At 42.1% G+C, this 17,936-nt stretch overlaps 1 protein-coding gene across 1 annotated transcript in view; it reads left to right on the top strand.

Annotated features, from left to right (window-relative positions):
• The first annotated feature begins 6,535 nt into the window (after positions 1–6,535).
• The window catches only part of nalf1a (NALCN channel auxiliary factor 1a), a 400,436-nt gene continuing 389,035 nt past the window's right edge, over positions 6,536–17,936 (top strand). Inside the window, exon 1 of the mRNA XM_079851972.1 lies at positions 6,536–7,696. Within this exon, the coding sequence (XP_079708098.1) occupies positions 7,010–7,696 (687 nt within the window). The 5' untranslated portion in view covers positions 6,536–7,009. The remainder of the gene's footprint in view (positions 7,697–17,936) is intronic.

Here is a 17,936-nt window from a genome sequence, read left to right as displayed (position 1 = left end):
TTCTCAATTATCACAAATACAAGGAACAGGGAGCGTGTGCTCAGAACATAGATTAAACCTAACAAACACATTGACCGACAAGTGAGGAGTGAACAGAAGGAACTTAAATACACAGACAGATGAACACAAGACAGGTGATGCAGATGATGATGATGACGAACAGGTGGGTAATGAAGGGAGTGAGTTCAGGTGTGGAAACAAGGAGGATTCTGGGAACTGTAGTGCAGACAGGACGATGACAGACAGTGAATGTGACATTACTCCCCCCTCCCGCAAGGCGCGACCCGCGCCGAAGGCAGCATACGGGAGGGGGGGGTGGGCATCCTGGAGTCCGTGACGGGAAGGTGGAACAGGTTCAGAAGGACGGACTCCAGGATGGTGGCAGGACAGACAGAGGAGGTGATCACAACGGTGCAGACAGACGACAGAACCAAGGCGGTGCAGGTTGAAGACAGGACCCTTCGGGTGACCATGGCGATGCGGACCCTTCGGGTGGCCAAGGCGGTGCGGACCCTTCGGGTGGCCAAGGCGGTGATGTCCCCTCAGGCGACCACGGCAGTGAGGACCCTTCGGGTGGCCAAGGCGGTGCGGACCCTTCAGGTGGCCACGGCGGAGAAGACCCTTCAGGTGGCCACGGCGGAGAAGACCCTTCAGGTGGCCACGGCGGAGAAGACCCTTCAGGTGGCCACGGCGGAGAAGACCCTTCAGGTGGCCACGGCGGAGTAGACCCTTCGGGTGGCTGTGGCCTCTCAAGTGACCAGGACGGAGGCCTGTAGCCCCCCCCCCAAAAAAAATACTTGGGGAAAGTCCCGGGTCTCAGAGATGGCTCGGTGCTGGGCAGCGATGAGGGTTCGATGCTGGGCAGCGATGAGGGTTCGATGCTGGGCAGCGATGAGGGCTCGGTGCTGGGCAGATCCAGCGAAGAGGGCTCGGTGCTGGGCAGATCCAGCGAAGAGGGCTCGGTGCTGGGCGGGACCAGCGAAGAGGGCTCGGTGCTGGGCGGGACCAGCGAAGAGGGCTCGGTGCTGGGCGGGACCAGCGATGAGGGCTCGGTGCTGGGCGGGACCAGCGATGAGGGCTCGGTGCTGGGCGGGACCAGCGATGAGGGCTCGGTGCTGGGCGGGACCAGCGATGAGGGCTCGGTGCTGGGCGGGACCAGCGATGAGGGCTCGGTGCTGGGCGGGACCAGCGATGAGGGCTCGGTGCTGGGCGGGACCAGCGATGAGGGCTCGGTGCTGGGCGGGACCAGCGATGAGGGCTCGGTGCTGGGCGGGACCAGCGATGAGGGCTCGGTGCTGGGCGGGACCAGCGATGAGGGCTCGGTGCTGGGCGGGACCAGCGATGAGGGCTCGGTGCTGGGCGGGACCAGCGATGAGGGCTCGGTGCTGGGCGGGACCAGCGATGAGGGCTCGGTGCTGGGCGGGACCAGCGATGAGGGCTCGGTGCTGGGCGGGACCAGCGATGAGGGCTCGGTGCTGGGCGGGACCAGCGATGAGGGCTCGGTGCTGGGCGGGACCAGCGATGAGGGCTCGGTGCTGGGCGGGACCAGCGATGAGGGCTCGGTGCTGGGCGGGACCAGCGATGAGGGCTCGGTGCTGGGCGGGACCAGCGATGAGGGCTCGGTGCTGGGCGGGACCAGCGATGAGGGCTCGGTGCTGGGCGGGACCAGCGATGAGGGCTCGGTGCTGGGCGGGACCAGCGATGAGGGCTCGGTGCTGGGCGGGACCAGCGATGAGGGCTCGGTGCTGGGCGGGACCAGCGATGAGGGCTCGGTGCTGGGCGGGACCAGCGATGAGGGCTCGGTGCTGGGCGGGACCAGCGATGAGGGCTCGGTGCTGGGCGGGACCAGCGATGAGGGCTCGGTGCTGGGCGGGACCAGCGATGAGGGCTCGGTGCTGGGCGGGACCAGCGATGAGGGCTCGGTGCTGGGCGGGACCAGCGATGAGGGCTCGGTGCTGGGCGGGACCAGCGGTGAGGGCTCGGTGCTGGGCGGGACCAGCGGTGAGGGCTCGGTGCTGGGCGGGACCAGCGGTGAGGGCTCGGTGCTGGGCGGGACCAGCGGTGAGGGCTCGGTGCTGGGCGGGACCAGCGGTGAAGGCTCGGTGCTGGACGGGACCAGCGGTGAAGGCTCTGTGCTGGACGGAACCAGCGGTGAAGGCTCTGTGCTGGACGGAACCAGCGGTGAAGGCTCTGTGCTGGACGGAACCAGCGGTGAAGGCTCTGTGCTGGACGGAACCAGCGGTGAAGGCTCTGTGCTGGACGGAACCAGCGGTGAAGGCTCTGTGCTGGACGGAACCAGCGGTGAAGGCTCTGTGCTGGACGGAACCAGCGGTGAAGGCTCTGTGCTGGACGGAACCAGCGGTGAAGGCTCTGTGCTGGACGGAACCAGCGGTGAAGGCTCTGTGCTGGACGGAACCAGCGGTGAAGGCTCTGTGCTGGACGGAACCAGCGGTGAAGGCTCTGTGCTGGACGGAACCAGCGGTGAAGGCTCTGTGCTGGACGGAACCAGCGGTGAAGGCTCTGTGCTGGACGGAACCAGCGGAGAAGGCTCTGTGCTGGACGGAACCAACGGCGAAGAGGGCTCTGAGCTGGGCGGAACCAGCGGCGAAGAGGGCTCTGAACTGGGCGGAACCAGCGGCGAAGAGGGCTCTGAACTGGACGGAACCAGCGGTGAAGGGTCTCTGCTGGACGGAACCAGCTGTGAAGAAGGCTCTGTAGTACTGTTGGGACGAAACTCTGGAGGAGCTGCCATCTTGGCAGATCGCACTGACATCAGCGGAAGATCTGCCAGGCTGGATAGCAGTCTGTGATAAAGCGATCTGGTGGCAGGCCTGATGTGAAGTGGTGGAGAAGGGAGATCGGGCTGGACGAGGGGGTCAGGCTGGATGAGTGGATCGTCCACAACTCCCACTGTGAGAGAAGAGCTACACACCCACAGAGTGCGATCGATGAATTCCATGAAGGAGAGATGAAAATCCCCCCACAAGAGCATCTGTTCTAGTGGATTGCTCAATCCACTCCAAAACGTCATCTTTAGAATATGTGGATCTTTACTCACATCTTGAAAGTAGTCAAGGTATATTTCAACATATTCCTCCAAAGACAAACTTCCTTGCTCCATGTTTAGTCAGGTCGGTCAATCTGTCAGGCTTCTGGGTGGATGAAGTAGGAGGCGAACTCGAGGATGAAGAAACAAAAGTTTTAATTCTCAATTATCACAAATACAAGGAACAGGGAGCGTGTGCTCAGAACATAGATTAAACCTAACATAAACACATTGACCGACAAGTGAGGAGTGAACAGAAGGAACTTAAATACACAGACAGATGAACACAAGACAGGTGATGCAGATGATGATGATGACGAACAGGTGGGTAATGAAGGGAGTGAGTTCAGGTGTGGAAACAAGGAGGATTCTGGGAACTGTAGTGCAGACAGGACGATGACAGACAGTGAATGTGACAGTGATAGTGCTCATATTCAGATAAGAAATTCAGTCTGAGAATTTTTCACTGTCTGTTTACTGTCTCAGGAGAAGGGAGGATAAATCCACATACTGGGGATTATATGTTGTCACTGACCTGCTTCTGAATCTTCGCTTTGAAGTGATGAAACATTTTGAAAAGGGTTGTGGAGAAAAGAGAGGATTTACCTTCCACCTCTGTAAGGGCATGTTTTGATCTAAATGTCTTTGTATGAAATCCTTGTTAAGAATGTTCTGTATTGTTTAAAGGCCTGTGCCTGGTGTCATTTTCTCCTTTTTATCCTAATGACATAATTGTGCACAAGCAGATGTATGTACATATGTAAAAACTTATATAAAAATAGATACCATCTAAAAGCTTATTTTGGAGAGACATTTCTTCAGTCTCTCATTTCTGGGTTGTGTAATGTATCTGATTACAGTTTGATTACAGCAAATAAAGCCTCAGAGAACATCATGGTGGGAGAAAAATAATTCTCACAATCCTATTGATTTTACTCATTTTGAATTAGCTCTCAGGGGTTTCCAGTAATGATGTCTGATCAAATGATGCTAACTGTGAATAAACAATGGCAATGCATCCCCCAAAGTTGCTTTGCTTCAAGTCAGTCAGTTTGGTTTCTTTAACACAGGAAACCTATTAATTATAAGAGTTTCAGTTTGAATCTGTGGTTCCCTGCAGTTGATGTAGACGAAATGCCTCTGACCTTGTCTATGAATTTTGTGCCCTTCAGATAACATCCTCAGGTATGCTGAAAGATGGCACCTCTACTTCCCACACTCCTGACCTGCATCACTATAGCCTTACACCAGTTGTGTATGAATTTACCAAGGACAAAACACGTTGCAGTATATAAATTTAATAGCAATATACAGGCTTTCAGAATTTGTAATCAAAAAGTGTTGTGATATCACTCATTGTCATGTAATATAAACTCTGTGACCTTGTGAATGTTTCAATTTTCAATCCCATGGGGACCTGCTCTCCACATTGATCTCCACACTGTCTCTTATCTGACAAATTAAGTTCAGTTCATAGAGCTCTCAACTAACAAGTTGATGATCTGAATCAGGTGTGGTAAATAAGGGAGACAGAGCAAAATGTGCAGAGCTGTGGGTTCCCAGGACCAGGATTGAAAACCACTGCAAGAACAGATGACATAAATAGGGCAAAACCTGACGCATGGTAAAGCATGTTGTAGCAGTTGTTAGCGTGTGACCATATGTCCTATAGCTGACAAATACTGCTGGAATGAGGAAGAGGAAAATCCCTGTAATTGCTACTTTAACGTGAAATGCAGGTCTTAATTGTAGCTTGACTAATAATAGTTAATGACCAGAAATAACAAATAGTCAGATAAACAAAAAACACTGTGTTCACAAGAAGCATTTTGAGAAGGTGGAGTGTTTTCTATGTGCATCCTGTTTTCTTTCCTACTTCCTTCCTCTTACACCTCCTTGTACAATTTTTTTTTTTTTTTTTTTTTTGAGACTGAATATAGACATAAACTGATTTCTGTTATTGAATTCTTAACATCTGGAAAAAACATGCATTGTAAATTCAAACCATGCATTGCAAATATGTGTATAGAAAATAGCACGCACAGAGATTCCTTATCATTTTTATTGCATTTTATGTTAATAATTTGTGTCAGGTCAATACACACTAGGCACATGTTTTTTTGTTTGTTTTTGTTTGTTTTCCTCGCATTTAGCATTATGCTTTCTCTTCACAACATCAAACCTCTTGCTGCTGATTAGTGAATAAAGGAGATGAAAGGGCAAATGCGTTTTGTAAGCATGAGCACATATGCCGTTGATTAGACAACTCAAACATGTCAAGCTTCGGGTCATTACATGCTGTGTGAGTGTGTGTTTGTCAATTTATGCAAATGTGACAGGTTCACACACAACCCTATGGCTGTCAACTTAGAGACACACAAAAAATGCTAACCACCACTAAGGAAAACTGAAAAAGGGGTGTAGCAAAAAAGATTGTTTATAGAGATCCATACATTTCACACGAAAATAGTTAATTAGGGGACTGTTTACAAACAAGTAATTTGGTTTCAGTAAGTATTTTAATTTTTTTATTATATTAAATTCACTTATATTGTATTTATTTTCATGTTGCAAATTGAACTGAATTTAAAGATATAGTTCACCTACACCCTAAACATCATTAGACATAGCATGGAAAAAAACGAACAAGCAAAATCAAAAACAAAATAAACATTGACACATTTTTCAAGAAACTTTGTGTGTGTGTGTGCGTGTGTCTTTGTTTCACAAAGCGAAAGAAAGTCTTATCGGTTTGGAATGACATGAGGGTAAATAACAGAATTTTCATTTTTGGATGAACTATCCCTTTAAGAAAATATTATTGCTAAAATATTTTGTTTTAATTATTTTCATAAACACGGTAAATTTCATAAACACTATGGCCTGGTTTCACAGACAGGGCTTAGATTAAGACAAGATTAGGCCTTAGTTCAACTAGGAAATTTAAGTAGCTTTTATAAATGTGCCTTAGGGAGAAAATAAATAAATAAAACATAATATACTGGTGTGAAAAAACAGTGTTTTATTTTAAATATCCTGAAATATGCCAGTGCAAGTTGCTTTCAGTTAAGACAAACATTCATTTTAGCCTGGGACTAAAGGTTAAAGCTCTGTGAAACCGGGCATTCATCCATTATGTTGTGTTATGCATTAACAAGAATTGGTCTACCTTTTTGTAAATAATTGCTCACATTGTGTTTTGTCATATCTGAGAATGTGCTTTATGTGGTAACATCTGGTTTTGTGGAAAAGCTTATGTGCAGCTGTTCAACCTGTTGATGTAAATGTATTATACTGTAGATTCTAACATGATGATTATGAGGTCTTATTTTCTTGTACACCAAACCATGTCATCTCTTGCAATGATTTATCAGTTCAGCCTATATGAACAGTTTGCAAATTGGCCGGGTAGCTATGATGGATCAATCACATTGCATGAGCTGACGCAAATGACCCTGCTCTCTTTCAAGAACTCTTTCAAAACGAACATGGCGGCAACTTAACATTTGGCCAAAATGACTGTGGATCATTTCGCGAGAAAAGATCCCACATTGTCGGACCGAAGAGGCGAAATTCGGCGTGTTAAAACGAGGAGTCCTTGCGCTTTTCACCAGAAAGCCCTGAATCAGAGCGAGCGGCCAGACAGTGGCTTTTCCGTGTTATAGCGGCTCTGCGCAAAAGGGGAGAGCGGAACCCATGACAGACGAGCAGGGAGAGACATGTTGCTACAGATAACTGGGTTTTTCTCCGGAGAAGCACGGGGAGAGGGGATTCGACAATGAAAGCAGTAATCCCCCTGAACACAGCAACTGATCGGGAATTGCAGTTAATCGCGGAGGTGAGCCATGACCGCTCGCTAGCCATCGTTTAGTGGTCAAAACTCAAGACAGACCTCCCGTCAATGACTATTGTGGCAGAAAAGCCCCCACGGTGGAGTCAGCCAGTGCTGCGCTTTCCCAAAATATGACCAGCGGTGCTTGGAAGTGTCGGCAGCGAGATGACAGCTTAAAAATTTGGTGTGCTCCCCGCGAGAACGAGAAGCCATTCACCGACTCCGAGAGGGCCCAGCGATGGCGATTGTCCTTAGCGTCCCTCTTATTTCTAACCGTTCTACTTTCTGATCATCTGTGGTTCTGCGCCGAGGCCAAACTGACAAGGACCCGAGACAAGTCAGCATCAATAGACATGAGCGCAAACCACAGACCCGACCTCCCTTCAACACACAGCAGCCTCAGAAGAAACGAAGATGCTATTTTTGTAGTCAATTCTACCAAACCTTTGTGGCAACTAGAAACTTGCCTCCCGGATAGTTTGTCTGAATACTGCTTCACTTTTGTCGACGCTGACCACTTGTGCAGGGGCCTTTCGGAAACGGAGGAGACTCGGTGCTTGAACATAAGCGATTTGTACCTTTCCTTTTGTAATTCGTACTCTCTTATGGATTTGCTTTACGGATCATTAAGTCCGGACAATTTGAACTGCAGCCTTGACGCGATCATGGACGGCGACCAAAACAGTTGCAGTCAGTGCGTTCAGGCATACCAGCGTTATGACCTGCACGCGCAGGAGAAATATGAGGAATTTGAGATGATGGCAGACAAATACGAGACGAATGTGTACTCAGTAAGGACGTGCATGGAAGAATGCAAGGTAAGGTTGTATTATCTGGATCTCTCGCTTTTCCTTGAATAGAGTTGGGTGTTCGTTCTCAGTCGTCATGGTAACTGGTGACAGTAACATGGTGATGTTTTACTGGGGGGAAAGTGCTTTTCATATTGTACTCAATTTTTTCCGCATTTCGCATCAGTTGGAAGCCAACTTTGCATTTTGAGGGGGATGGCAATCAGACAGGCATGTCAACTTTTCCCTTCCATTGCCTCCATTTATTCATTGCTGCGCAGCGTGATCAACGCAAAATCTATGGTTTTGGTTTAATCTTACGGAGGAAATTAAATGTCGTTGCTGATCCAAGGTTACTGTGTCAATGTACACAACGCTGCAAAGCCAATCTTTCAACGTGTGTGCGTCATTCTACAGCGCGCAGGTGCCCGCGCGGCGTCTCTCTGAACTGAATAATAGAGCTGCTCCGCCAGGTGTTCATTCACGTCTACCACTGAGTACATTTCAATAACGCTAATCACACCGGTGCTTTCTCAGATAATCTATCAAAAGAGTCTTTTCCTTCGCTCATTGGTCTTGTTTGCACAGCACTCTGCGCGCGCTGCAACAGGGTGCCCTCTTAACCGCCATAAACTTGACATTAATGTTAATTTTCGAGCTCCCGCTGTCATCTTAAATTGATTAGGCTACTACTGGGTGACGAAAAAAAATGGCACAGTGTTTAGCTCCCGTGTGCTGATAAGGAAACGATCTTACCATATTCTTTACGTTTGTGTTGCTGCGTGTAATTAATGCTCAAACATTTACCGAGAGCTTGTAAGTTGACGTTTAAATGAAGGAGGCACCAATAAGCTGGCGAATAAGTGGGTGGCGTGTTTTGCTTATTCACTGGTTCATTTGGCAAAGGACTCGATTCTTGCTCACAGCACCGACGCGCTTTAAGTCTGTGTTCCTGGGCTGTTCGCTGTCCGTGGTGCTGAAACACGCTTAGTCGTGTTGGCCAACTATAATAATGGTGACATGCCTTTTGATGCAGGGGACATTATTTAATTGTTACATGAGCAGTTTGAATTTTACTTGCATCATTATGCCAATGAAGATTATGCCAATAGACGTTTGCATCTGTAATAGCTGCTGCTCTCCTACAAAAGTAATTCACTTCTATATTTCTAAAGTTGCTCATGAAATTATGATAAAGAATGTGTGGGCTATTTTCAACCAAAACAACAATAATAATATTAATATTAATATTAATAATAATAATAATAATAATGTAACCTGTATCAACACAATTTGATAAAGGCTGACAGAGGCTGTGCACATGCTTATTTCAACCTGTTGAGGAGTTACATTTGAACACCTGTGTGTGGTGTTTTTTTTTTCCTTCTTTTTTTTATTTTTATTTCTCACTAAAGTGACAGCCACATTTGATTTTCAGAAACGTCCCACATGAATAATCTCTCTGCAACAGCTTCTATACAGAACAATTATTTAAATAAAATGCTTGCAAAGTATTGGTTGAGGATATAAATTCTGGCCAGTAACCACAAATTAGTCTTTTGTTTTGCATTGTTTTTTCTTCTGTGCACGTAAGTGTTCATAATTTCTGGCCTGGCTGAAGATATTGAGTCATTATAAGTCATTTATTTTGTGTCTTTAGTGCATTCATGTTGAATGCATTTTAAACAAATCAATGGCTTTTGAAATGAAAATGATGGTGAAATGTGGTAGAATGTTTTGACTGTTGCATTTCTCACACTCAGACAACAGACATTTTTAAGCGTTAACATAACTGTCAAACCATGTTACCGAAGCCTGATAAACTACAAGTGAGTTTGAATGAAGGCTGTAATGCAGAGGGAGGTGGCAGGAGTCAGTCAGAGCCTCTGGCAAGCAGCTGCAAGGGATAGCCAGTCCCAGCTGTGATTAAGTGGCGAGATATAGAGACAGAAAGCAAGACAGAGCGAGACTGAGAGGATGGGTAATCACTGTGACATGGCGTCTCTGACAGCCGGATTAGCGTTCAGGTTGATTTAATTCGGCATCTTCCTTGCACTGCATTGGAGTGTGGGAGATACTGTTGCATTTGCCTGTGTGTGTGTGTATTGTGTGTAAATGTGCTAAATATTCAGTACAACATTATAAATAGGTAAGAAACAAATGAACGGAGAGGGGGGGTAGTGATTAGAGAAATATACTAAGAAGGTTTAACTCAAGAAGGTTTTACTCAATAGTGCTATTCTTAGCTACTGTATTGAGCTCTGCACAGTTGCACTAATGTTACAGCTAGACTGTTCTGTGACAAAGCATTCACATCACTGATATCATGGACAACATTTAGTGTCCCGAAGAACAAAAGTTGACTCTTTTTTTTTTGTGTTTTCACTTAGGTGAAGTATCAATTAATCATTAAAAATGTTAAGTACGAGAAGTTCGCTTTGTTACTTGCCTTGACTTTTCCATGCACTGTGATTCAAAATAATTGGATACTAGGAGTTAACATCTGCTGTTTCTTTCCATAGCGAGTTAAAAATGTCCTGGCCTCATTACATTTCAATTGGAAATGTGGATGAAAACCTCCTAATATAGTCTGTGAATATTTGATATAGATCTTTGATTGTGTCTGATGTGCAATGGAGGTGCTTGTGGTATGGAATTGATTGCTATTTGGATGAAACCCTATTTTCTGAGAATAGATAAGACAAGTCTTACATTCCTCTAAGAGCATAGATATAGTGTTGGTACATTTGGCAGGGTTTGATCCCACAAGGGTTTGGCACAATTGCTTATTCATCTCCTCCAAGTTATCTCAGTTTTGGGACATGTCTTTATCACCCTTCTGTCTGTTTCTCACACTTTTCTTTTCTCTCAACATTGCAATACAATATGACCAGTCATTCATATATTGGTCTCTCCTTACACAGATTTCCACATTTCCCTTTGTGTATATCCTCTATACAGTATTGCTGAATTAAATGAATTGTTCACCCAAAAAGTAATAATTCTGTCATCATTTACACACTGTCATGTCGTTTAAAAACACATCTGGCTTTCCTATTATTTTTAAGATATTTTAAAGAATGTTGGATGGAATCAAATGCAGACAACATTTTCATTTTGTAGGGTGGACTTATTCCTTTACCAGGGTGCTTTTCTATAACTCATTTGTTTTAACCAACTGTAAGTGGATTCAGAATTTGCATGTTACTGAGGAGTGGGATCAGAGAATCTGAAATGCAAATGATACAAAACAGAAGCCCCTATGTTGTTATTATGTTTATGAAGGGATGTCCTTGTCTTTTTATTTTAGAAAAAGCGCACAGTGCCCCTCTGTCTCATTAATGCTATCACTGCTCACTGTGTATGGAAAAGCAACTGCACTCCTCTCTGTGTTATTTAAACTGGGCTTTTATTAGTGTTGGCCAACAGAAGATGACTATCAAAAAGGCTGTTTCTTGGAGTTTTCTTTATCCAAATCCTGGCATGAAATAGTAAAACTATTATAAAACCAGAGTTACAGAGGACAGGCAAAACCTTGCTTTGTTGATAATTAAATTTGCCCATAGGTGAAAAATGTAAAATGTCATCTGCCACTTAGAGGATAATTATTTGTGCCCAATTATTTGTATTAGTGAAATTAACCCTCCTTGAAAAATAAGTAGCAATTGTGTAATGTTACAGATAAGACAACTTTAGGTCAGAATCTGGTGTTGTTTTTGGTGCTAGTCCTAGGGTCTGGTAAACTGAACCCTTTACTAAGACAATTAGACCCTACCAACAACTTTCTGATCATAACCTAATAATCATGTGTTTATGCTCAAATCAGAATATAATACACCAGTCCATAGTATTTTAAATAATAAAACATTTTGTGCATTAATGTTAAAGACAGACACATAATTCATTACAGATCTGTTACTATTATACTACACATTTATCATTACCCTCAAAAACTAAGGCCTTTTAGACTTTACATTTCTTTGATCTTTTGCAGTCAGGTCATTTTTTCTATTTTTTTCTATTAAAATGTCCAGGATATTCAATACCACATGAATAATTCTGTACATTCTGCCAAAAAAAAAAAAAAAATGTTTGGAAAAAAATTGTGGAAGTAGAAATGAGGTGTAATTAGAAGTAAAATCAACTAATTCTGGAAGTAGAAATGAGGTGTAATTAGAAGTAAAATCAACTAGAAATAGAACACTAGGCCTTTTTGCACATGCAATAAAGAAAGAAAGAAAGGGAGAATGAGTGATTGTGACTGTGTGTGTTTTTAGTCTTTAAACTATGCACACAAATTGCCAGACACAAAGGATTCAGCAACTTCCCATTCATTTCAAGCTTTGCATAATCGGGCTCTTTTTTTAATCATCCTAATGGGTGCTCTACCAGCTTATCAGGTTTAATAGTTATCCCCCTTTCTATAGATATACCTCACCATGGTGTTTGCAACCTTTTGTCCATGGTCAAGTATAGTGTAGTATATTAATTAATATTATAGTACGATTTATATTTACCCCATCAATGCACATTATTTGAGCTCTTTAAATGTCATAGTGTACTGCATTAATATGCCATTCAGATGAAATCATAGGATCAGACCTCATGAAACTCCTATTCATTTAAATAAAGCAGCTGATTGGATGGGATTAGAGGGATGGGTGGAGCCAAGAGGTTGAAGCTGTGGCTTGGGTCAGGTCTCCATGGTAGCATTAGAATGCTGAGCATGTTTGCTTATTCATAAAAGCCTGCGGTGGGCTGCTGCAGCCTTCTAGTGAGGGACACAACCGCGACCAAGGTCAGTGTCCCAGAGCTCCATTACTTCACTCCCACTGCACAGGGGTCTGTAATAATGTGCCAGACCAACACACATGTTTACATCAATGGAGACATATTTTTTTAAGGATTATTTGCATAATTTTTTATAGATTTAGAACTAGATATAGATACTAGATTTACTCTATCCATGTTCTGTTGATAAAGTGTTTTCTTGAAATAAAGACACTGATTGTAGCACATGCTTGCAACTTGGGTCTCGTGATGAAGGTCAGAACACCTCTGAATGGGTCATCATTGCCTTCGAAGATAGGTTACCAAGGAGACTGTATAGTGGCTTAATGAGTGTCAACGTGAGTTTTACGCAAGTCAACAATAAGAGTTTTGGAGACTTCATACAGTTTCACCTTCTTAAATCCTCAAGGAAGGACTGTAAAGAACCTCAGAGAAGCCACACTTCCATCTGTCCATCCCAGGCTGTGGTTCCTCATTGGGTATCCACAATTCATTATCAGTACATTGTTTCAGAGGAAACAAAAACATATAAACAGATATAGACTGACAGTATAGTTCACCTAAAAGTGAAAATCCTGTCATCATTTTACTCACCGTGTTCTCGTTCCAAACCTGTATTACTTTATTTCCTCTGCAGAACACAAAGCAAGATATTTTAAAGAATGTTTTTGTCCATACATTAACACTAGAAGTGCCAGAATTCCATAACTACTAGAACTGCCGCAAGCGGTCATTTTGACCGCTAGATTCCAAACTCTATATCTTTAATGATAAATACCCAATTGAGAGATTAATGCATTTATTGTATTAGGATGTCTTTTAAAAACAAAACAACACCAAACTGTACATTTAAACGAGTTTAATTATACATTTAAAAATAAATAATATCCGTAGATGTCCTGAACAAAATGACGGAGTAGCCTATGTTTTCATGTTTCCACTGTTCGATCGCGTCTGCGCCCGCCGACACACACACACACACACACACACACACACACACACACACACACACACACACACACACACACACACCATATTCCAGCATTGCAATCTTTACATTGCAGCCTGTTCATTATAGCCATAATAAAATATAATAATAAAATAGTCAACCTAACATATAAAAATTCCACTGCTTTGTTTGTCAGTAGCCTACAATTCGTACCATTTTGCGCATGTGAAGAGGATGATTTTTTCCGTTGATATTGGAACATGAGGGAAGTACAAAGCCTACAGTATAATAAAGAATAGTTTACCATCCAAATACATCGCAAATGTTGAAACATTTTGATTCTAATTAGCCTAGAGAGTTACGTGAGCCTAACGCCGCTTACTTTCACTTTCGCTTATAAAGTATTTCATTTTGGCTTGTTTATAGTTATTTTTTCATTCTTGTTCTGTTCTGAATATCATTACATTTAAATTATTTGTTGTTGAATATGTTTAGTGTATTTTGTACCACATTTTATTGTTGTGTATATTGGTATAGCCTATAATAATACCACGAAATTCAGTGCGGTCAATATGACCGTCTATGGCCGAAATAGGTAAATATGTTCATTTGTTTTTTTGCCTTATGTGTAATTTATATGAAAAACATTTTAAATGAAAATACAGACACTTTTAGGAAAAGTCAGGTACCCGCAGGATTGTATTTATTTTTTCAACAAAGTTATTGCAGATATAAAATTCAAAACGGTCAAAATGACCGCCATGGCAGTTCTAGTGTTAAAAGTCAGTGGGGTCCAAAATTTGGCCACTTTAACACCATAAAGCCTCTAAATTAAAACCATGATGGAAACTGTGCTCAAAAAACCTGTTGTACACAATCTTCTACATGCCTTCTGCACTCTGATTAATAGTTCATACTTGTTTTAGTAAGTAAAAGGTCTTTTAGTATAATTCTAAAAATATCCCCCTTCAGTTTGTGGTCTTTTTCCTGTGAAATTTGCTTTGATTTTTATAAAGTAAATATAAGAATAACTTTTATAATAACTTTAATGCATTTCAAAATTAACATTTACTTCACTGAAGCAACTTGTGTTTACTTGATTATCCATACATCATTTTCTTTTTAGAAAAATCAGGTTAAAATGTAATTATCAAATATGATTCAACAGACATTTGAGGAAAGTTTATTCGTACATCTCTTAATCATTATTATATTGCATTCGTTAAATGATTTGCCCCACCACAATAAAAACGACAGAAATTTGATCATAAATCTAAGCATTTAAAAGGCACCTATTATGCAAAATTCACTTTTACATGGTGTTTGAACATAAATGTGTGTTGGCAGTGTGTGTACACATCCACCCTATAATGAGAAAAATCCACCCAGTGCTTTTTTTTTTAAACCCCCATAAATCATAAGCACTGTCTCAGAACAACCCATTCTCAGATTCGGGGGAGTGTGACGTACTTTTGCACAAGCCCCTCCCACGACTGTTGACTGACACTGCAGTTTTAGCGTAGACCCCGCCCTGAGTGATCTGATACAGTCCGCCATTGTTTCGACGCCGGAGCAGCTGTAGACAAGAATGTCTTCTAAGCGATTGAGGTGTTTTGTTGTTGGATGTTAGAATGAACATAGCAGTCTTCTTTTACTCTCATTGTTACTCGAGGATGGATCTGTACCAACTGTTCATGATCCAGCTTACAGTCTCCAGAGCGATAGGCCTAATGTTACTGATCAGTGATCACGGCAGAAATTAAAGTGAGAGCGCACACTTAATTACAGGTCATCTGAGTCGTTTTACGGATATAAAGTTTACCAGTTTATTAAGCACCCCCTGAAAAGGTGTGTATATATTTGTTTACTGTTAGTTGTAACAAGTGTTTTGTGTAATTCGCTGTGTATGTTGATGATAATGAAAGGGAGAGAGAGAGTTTATGGTTAAGACTTTAATGCACACTTCTTGTACTGTGTTTATTCAGCTCTTACAGTGATTTTCTGGAGTAAAATTGACGCTTCATCTTTTGTGTGATGTACAATAAACTTAAAGGAGAACTCCGGTCAATTTTAACATTGAGCTCATTTTTTTGTACATTTGGAGTGCTGTCAATACAGAGAACAACGACAAAAATCGGTGTTGCCTACACCGAGTTATTCTATTTTTAAAATTTGCACCCTGTTGACTTCAATAGGGCAAGTAGTAAGCCTGCTTTTTAGCCTCTTAACATCCTTTACGTGTCATTACAAGTGCACAGAAAATGTGAGTGATTCCTTCCGAGTGAACACGGGTGGATCTGACTGCCGTAGATGTTAGAGATATTAATAAAAACGAAGTTAATTCAGCCAGCGCTCATACCTTTGTTTACATTCTGTTTTCGGTGGAAGGCCATAGTAATCGATTGTCGAGTTCACGCGCATAGGTTTAGTTACCAATGATCACGCGCGTGAACTCGACAATCGATTACTATGGCGTTCCACCGAAAACAGGATGTAAACAAAGGTATGAGCGCTGGCTGAATTAACTTCGTTTTTATTAATATCTCTAACATCTACGGCAGTCAGATCCACCCGTGTTCACTCGGAAGGAATCACTCACATTTTCTGTGCACTTGTAATGACACTTAAAGGATGTTAAGAGGCTAAAAAGCAGGCTTACTACTTGCCCTATTGAAGTCAACAGGGTGCAAATTTTAAAAATAGAATAACTCGGTGTAGGCAACACCGTTTTTTGTCGTTGTTCTCTGTATTGACAGCACTCCAAATGTACAAAAAAATGAGCTCAATGTTAAAATTGACCGGAGTTCTCCTTTAATTGAACTCATCAGTATATTTTTGCCCATCATTCGCATTATTGTCCGACTTTTGTTTTTGATAATATTATTCCGTGAGATGAGATTGTCCTGCCACTGAGCACAAGCTCGTGAGGCTCCGCCCCCTGTGCCGGCAGCAGCAGCTCATTTGCATTTAAAGGGATACACACTAAAATGGCACGTTTTTCTCACCCCCAAAAAGTGACAGTTTAAACATGCTGTAAAAAATGATCTGTTGGATATTTTGAACTAAAACTTCTCATAGGGCTGGACCCGAATATCCGAATATTCGAATATCCGTTCGGTGGGTTGGTATTCGATTTGAAAATTTGACATTAGAATATTCTTTGTTTTTGTTTTGTTTTTTGCACACCTGACATCCCCCTCGAAACGGTTCTCATTCGCGCTTGAATGTGTTTAACACTATCAAATCTGGCGAAATACAATACTCTTTTTTACAATTATCTTATATAGCCTAGCTATTTTTAATAGGATGGACAGTTGAAGGAACCCAACGTTATATTTAATAAATATATTTGCTTCTTCTTGGCCAACTAAAGTGTTTCTGCAACAGGAGTATTCTCTGGCTAGAGCGCAGAACAGCGGAGTTTGTATGGACAGAAGTGCATGCCTGAGCTTGTATTTTGGGTTAAGCTGCGTTGCTTTGACATTGTGGAAAATAGAATAATAGAAACAAAATGGGTCCGTGTACTTTTTCGTTCATTCATTATTCTATTTCGGAATTAAATATGAAATTTAAAAAAGGGTGCAGCTTTGTTTTTTGTTTAAAAGAAAAAAAGCAGAAATGGCTGTATTTTGTTTTCCAAATGTATTGTTGTCATCAAATAATAGTATTAGAAAATTGGACGACATTTCCGATCGTTTTTTAATTTGTAATATTTATTTGTACGTTTATTGTATTTCATTTGACTGATCCTATCTTTACCCGGAAGTAAATTACACCGTTGTGCGAAGTCATAGATATATACACTAGATGTCGGACATGTAACCTATTTATGTCCGACACGGTCAGACATGTATTTATCATTGAGTCCAGAGAAAATTTAAGGTTTTGATATTAAGATAATCTACTTCTTTTTCAAAATATAATGCATAGTGTTAGTAGGCCTAAATTTATTAGTCACATTCTTCCACTTGAGTAAACTTAGAATTAACTATCGCTACTTAAATATATAGGCTAGCCTATATATATATATATATATATATATATATATATATATATACAGGGTGCGATTTGAGAAAAAAACAGAGGGGGGGATGTTTTGAAACATTTTTATTCATAAAAATAAATCATGAGAACATGAACTTCATCACTGCATTTGCAGGAAATGTAAAATCTTTTTTCTTATTAACTCATGAAGGAGCCTATTTTCAATATTTTTATCTTTCCCAACACTGTGGTCCTTGTTAATTTGAGTCAACCTGGAACTGTGAGTTCTGCTGAAGCTGGGAGTTGCCGTCCATCGTACCTGTAGTAACATTCTCATTTGCAGTTTTAGGTTGTTGTTTTTTTTGTGACGGTCCTGTAAAATATGATGATATGCTGCTCTGGACCATTTTCATTGTTCCCAGCTAGCTAGATAGAGTTTTTGCGCTGAAATATTACATAAATATTTGTACTTGGTGACATTCTGAAAAGCCGTACATGGATCAAAGCTAATGGACAGGATCAGATAAATTAGCCGCAATGTCATCT

This window comes from Squalius cephalus (assembly GCF_949319135.1).
Source record: "Squalius cephalus genome assembly, chromosome: 2".
In the NCBI taxonomy this organism is placed as follows: Eukaryota; Metazoa; Chordata; class Actinopteri; order Cypriniformes; family Leuciscidae; genus Squalius; species Squalius cephalus.
The sequence above is the reverse complement of the archived record's forward strand: the minus strand, read 5'-3'. Positions and strand labels throughout refer to the sequence as shown.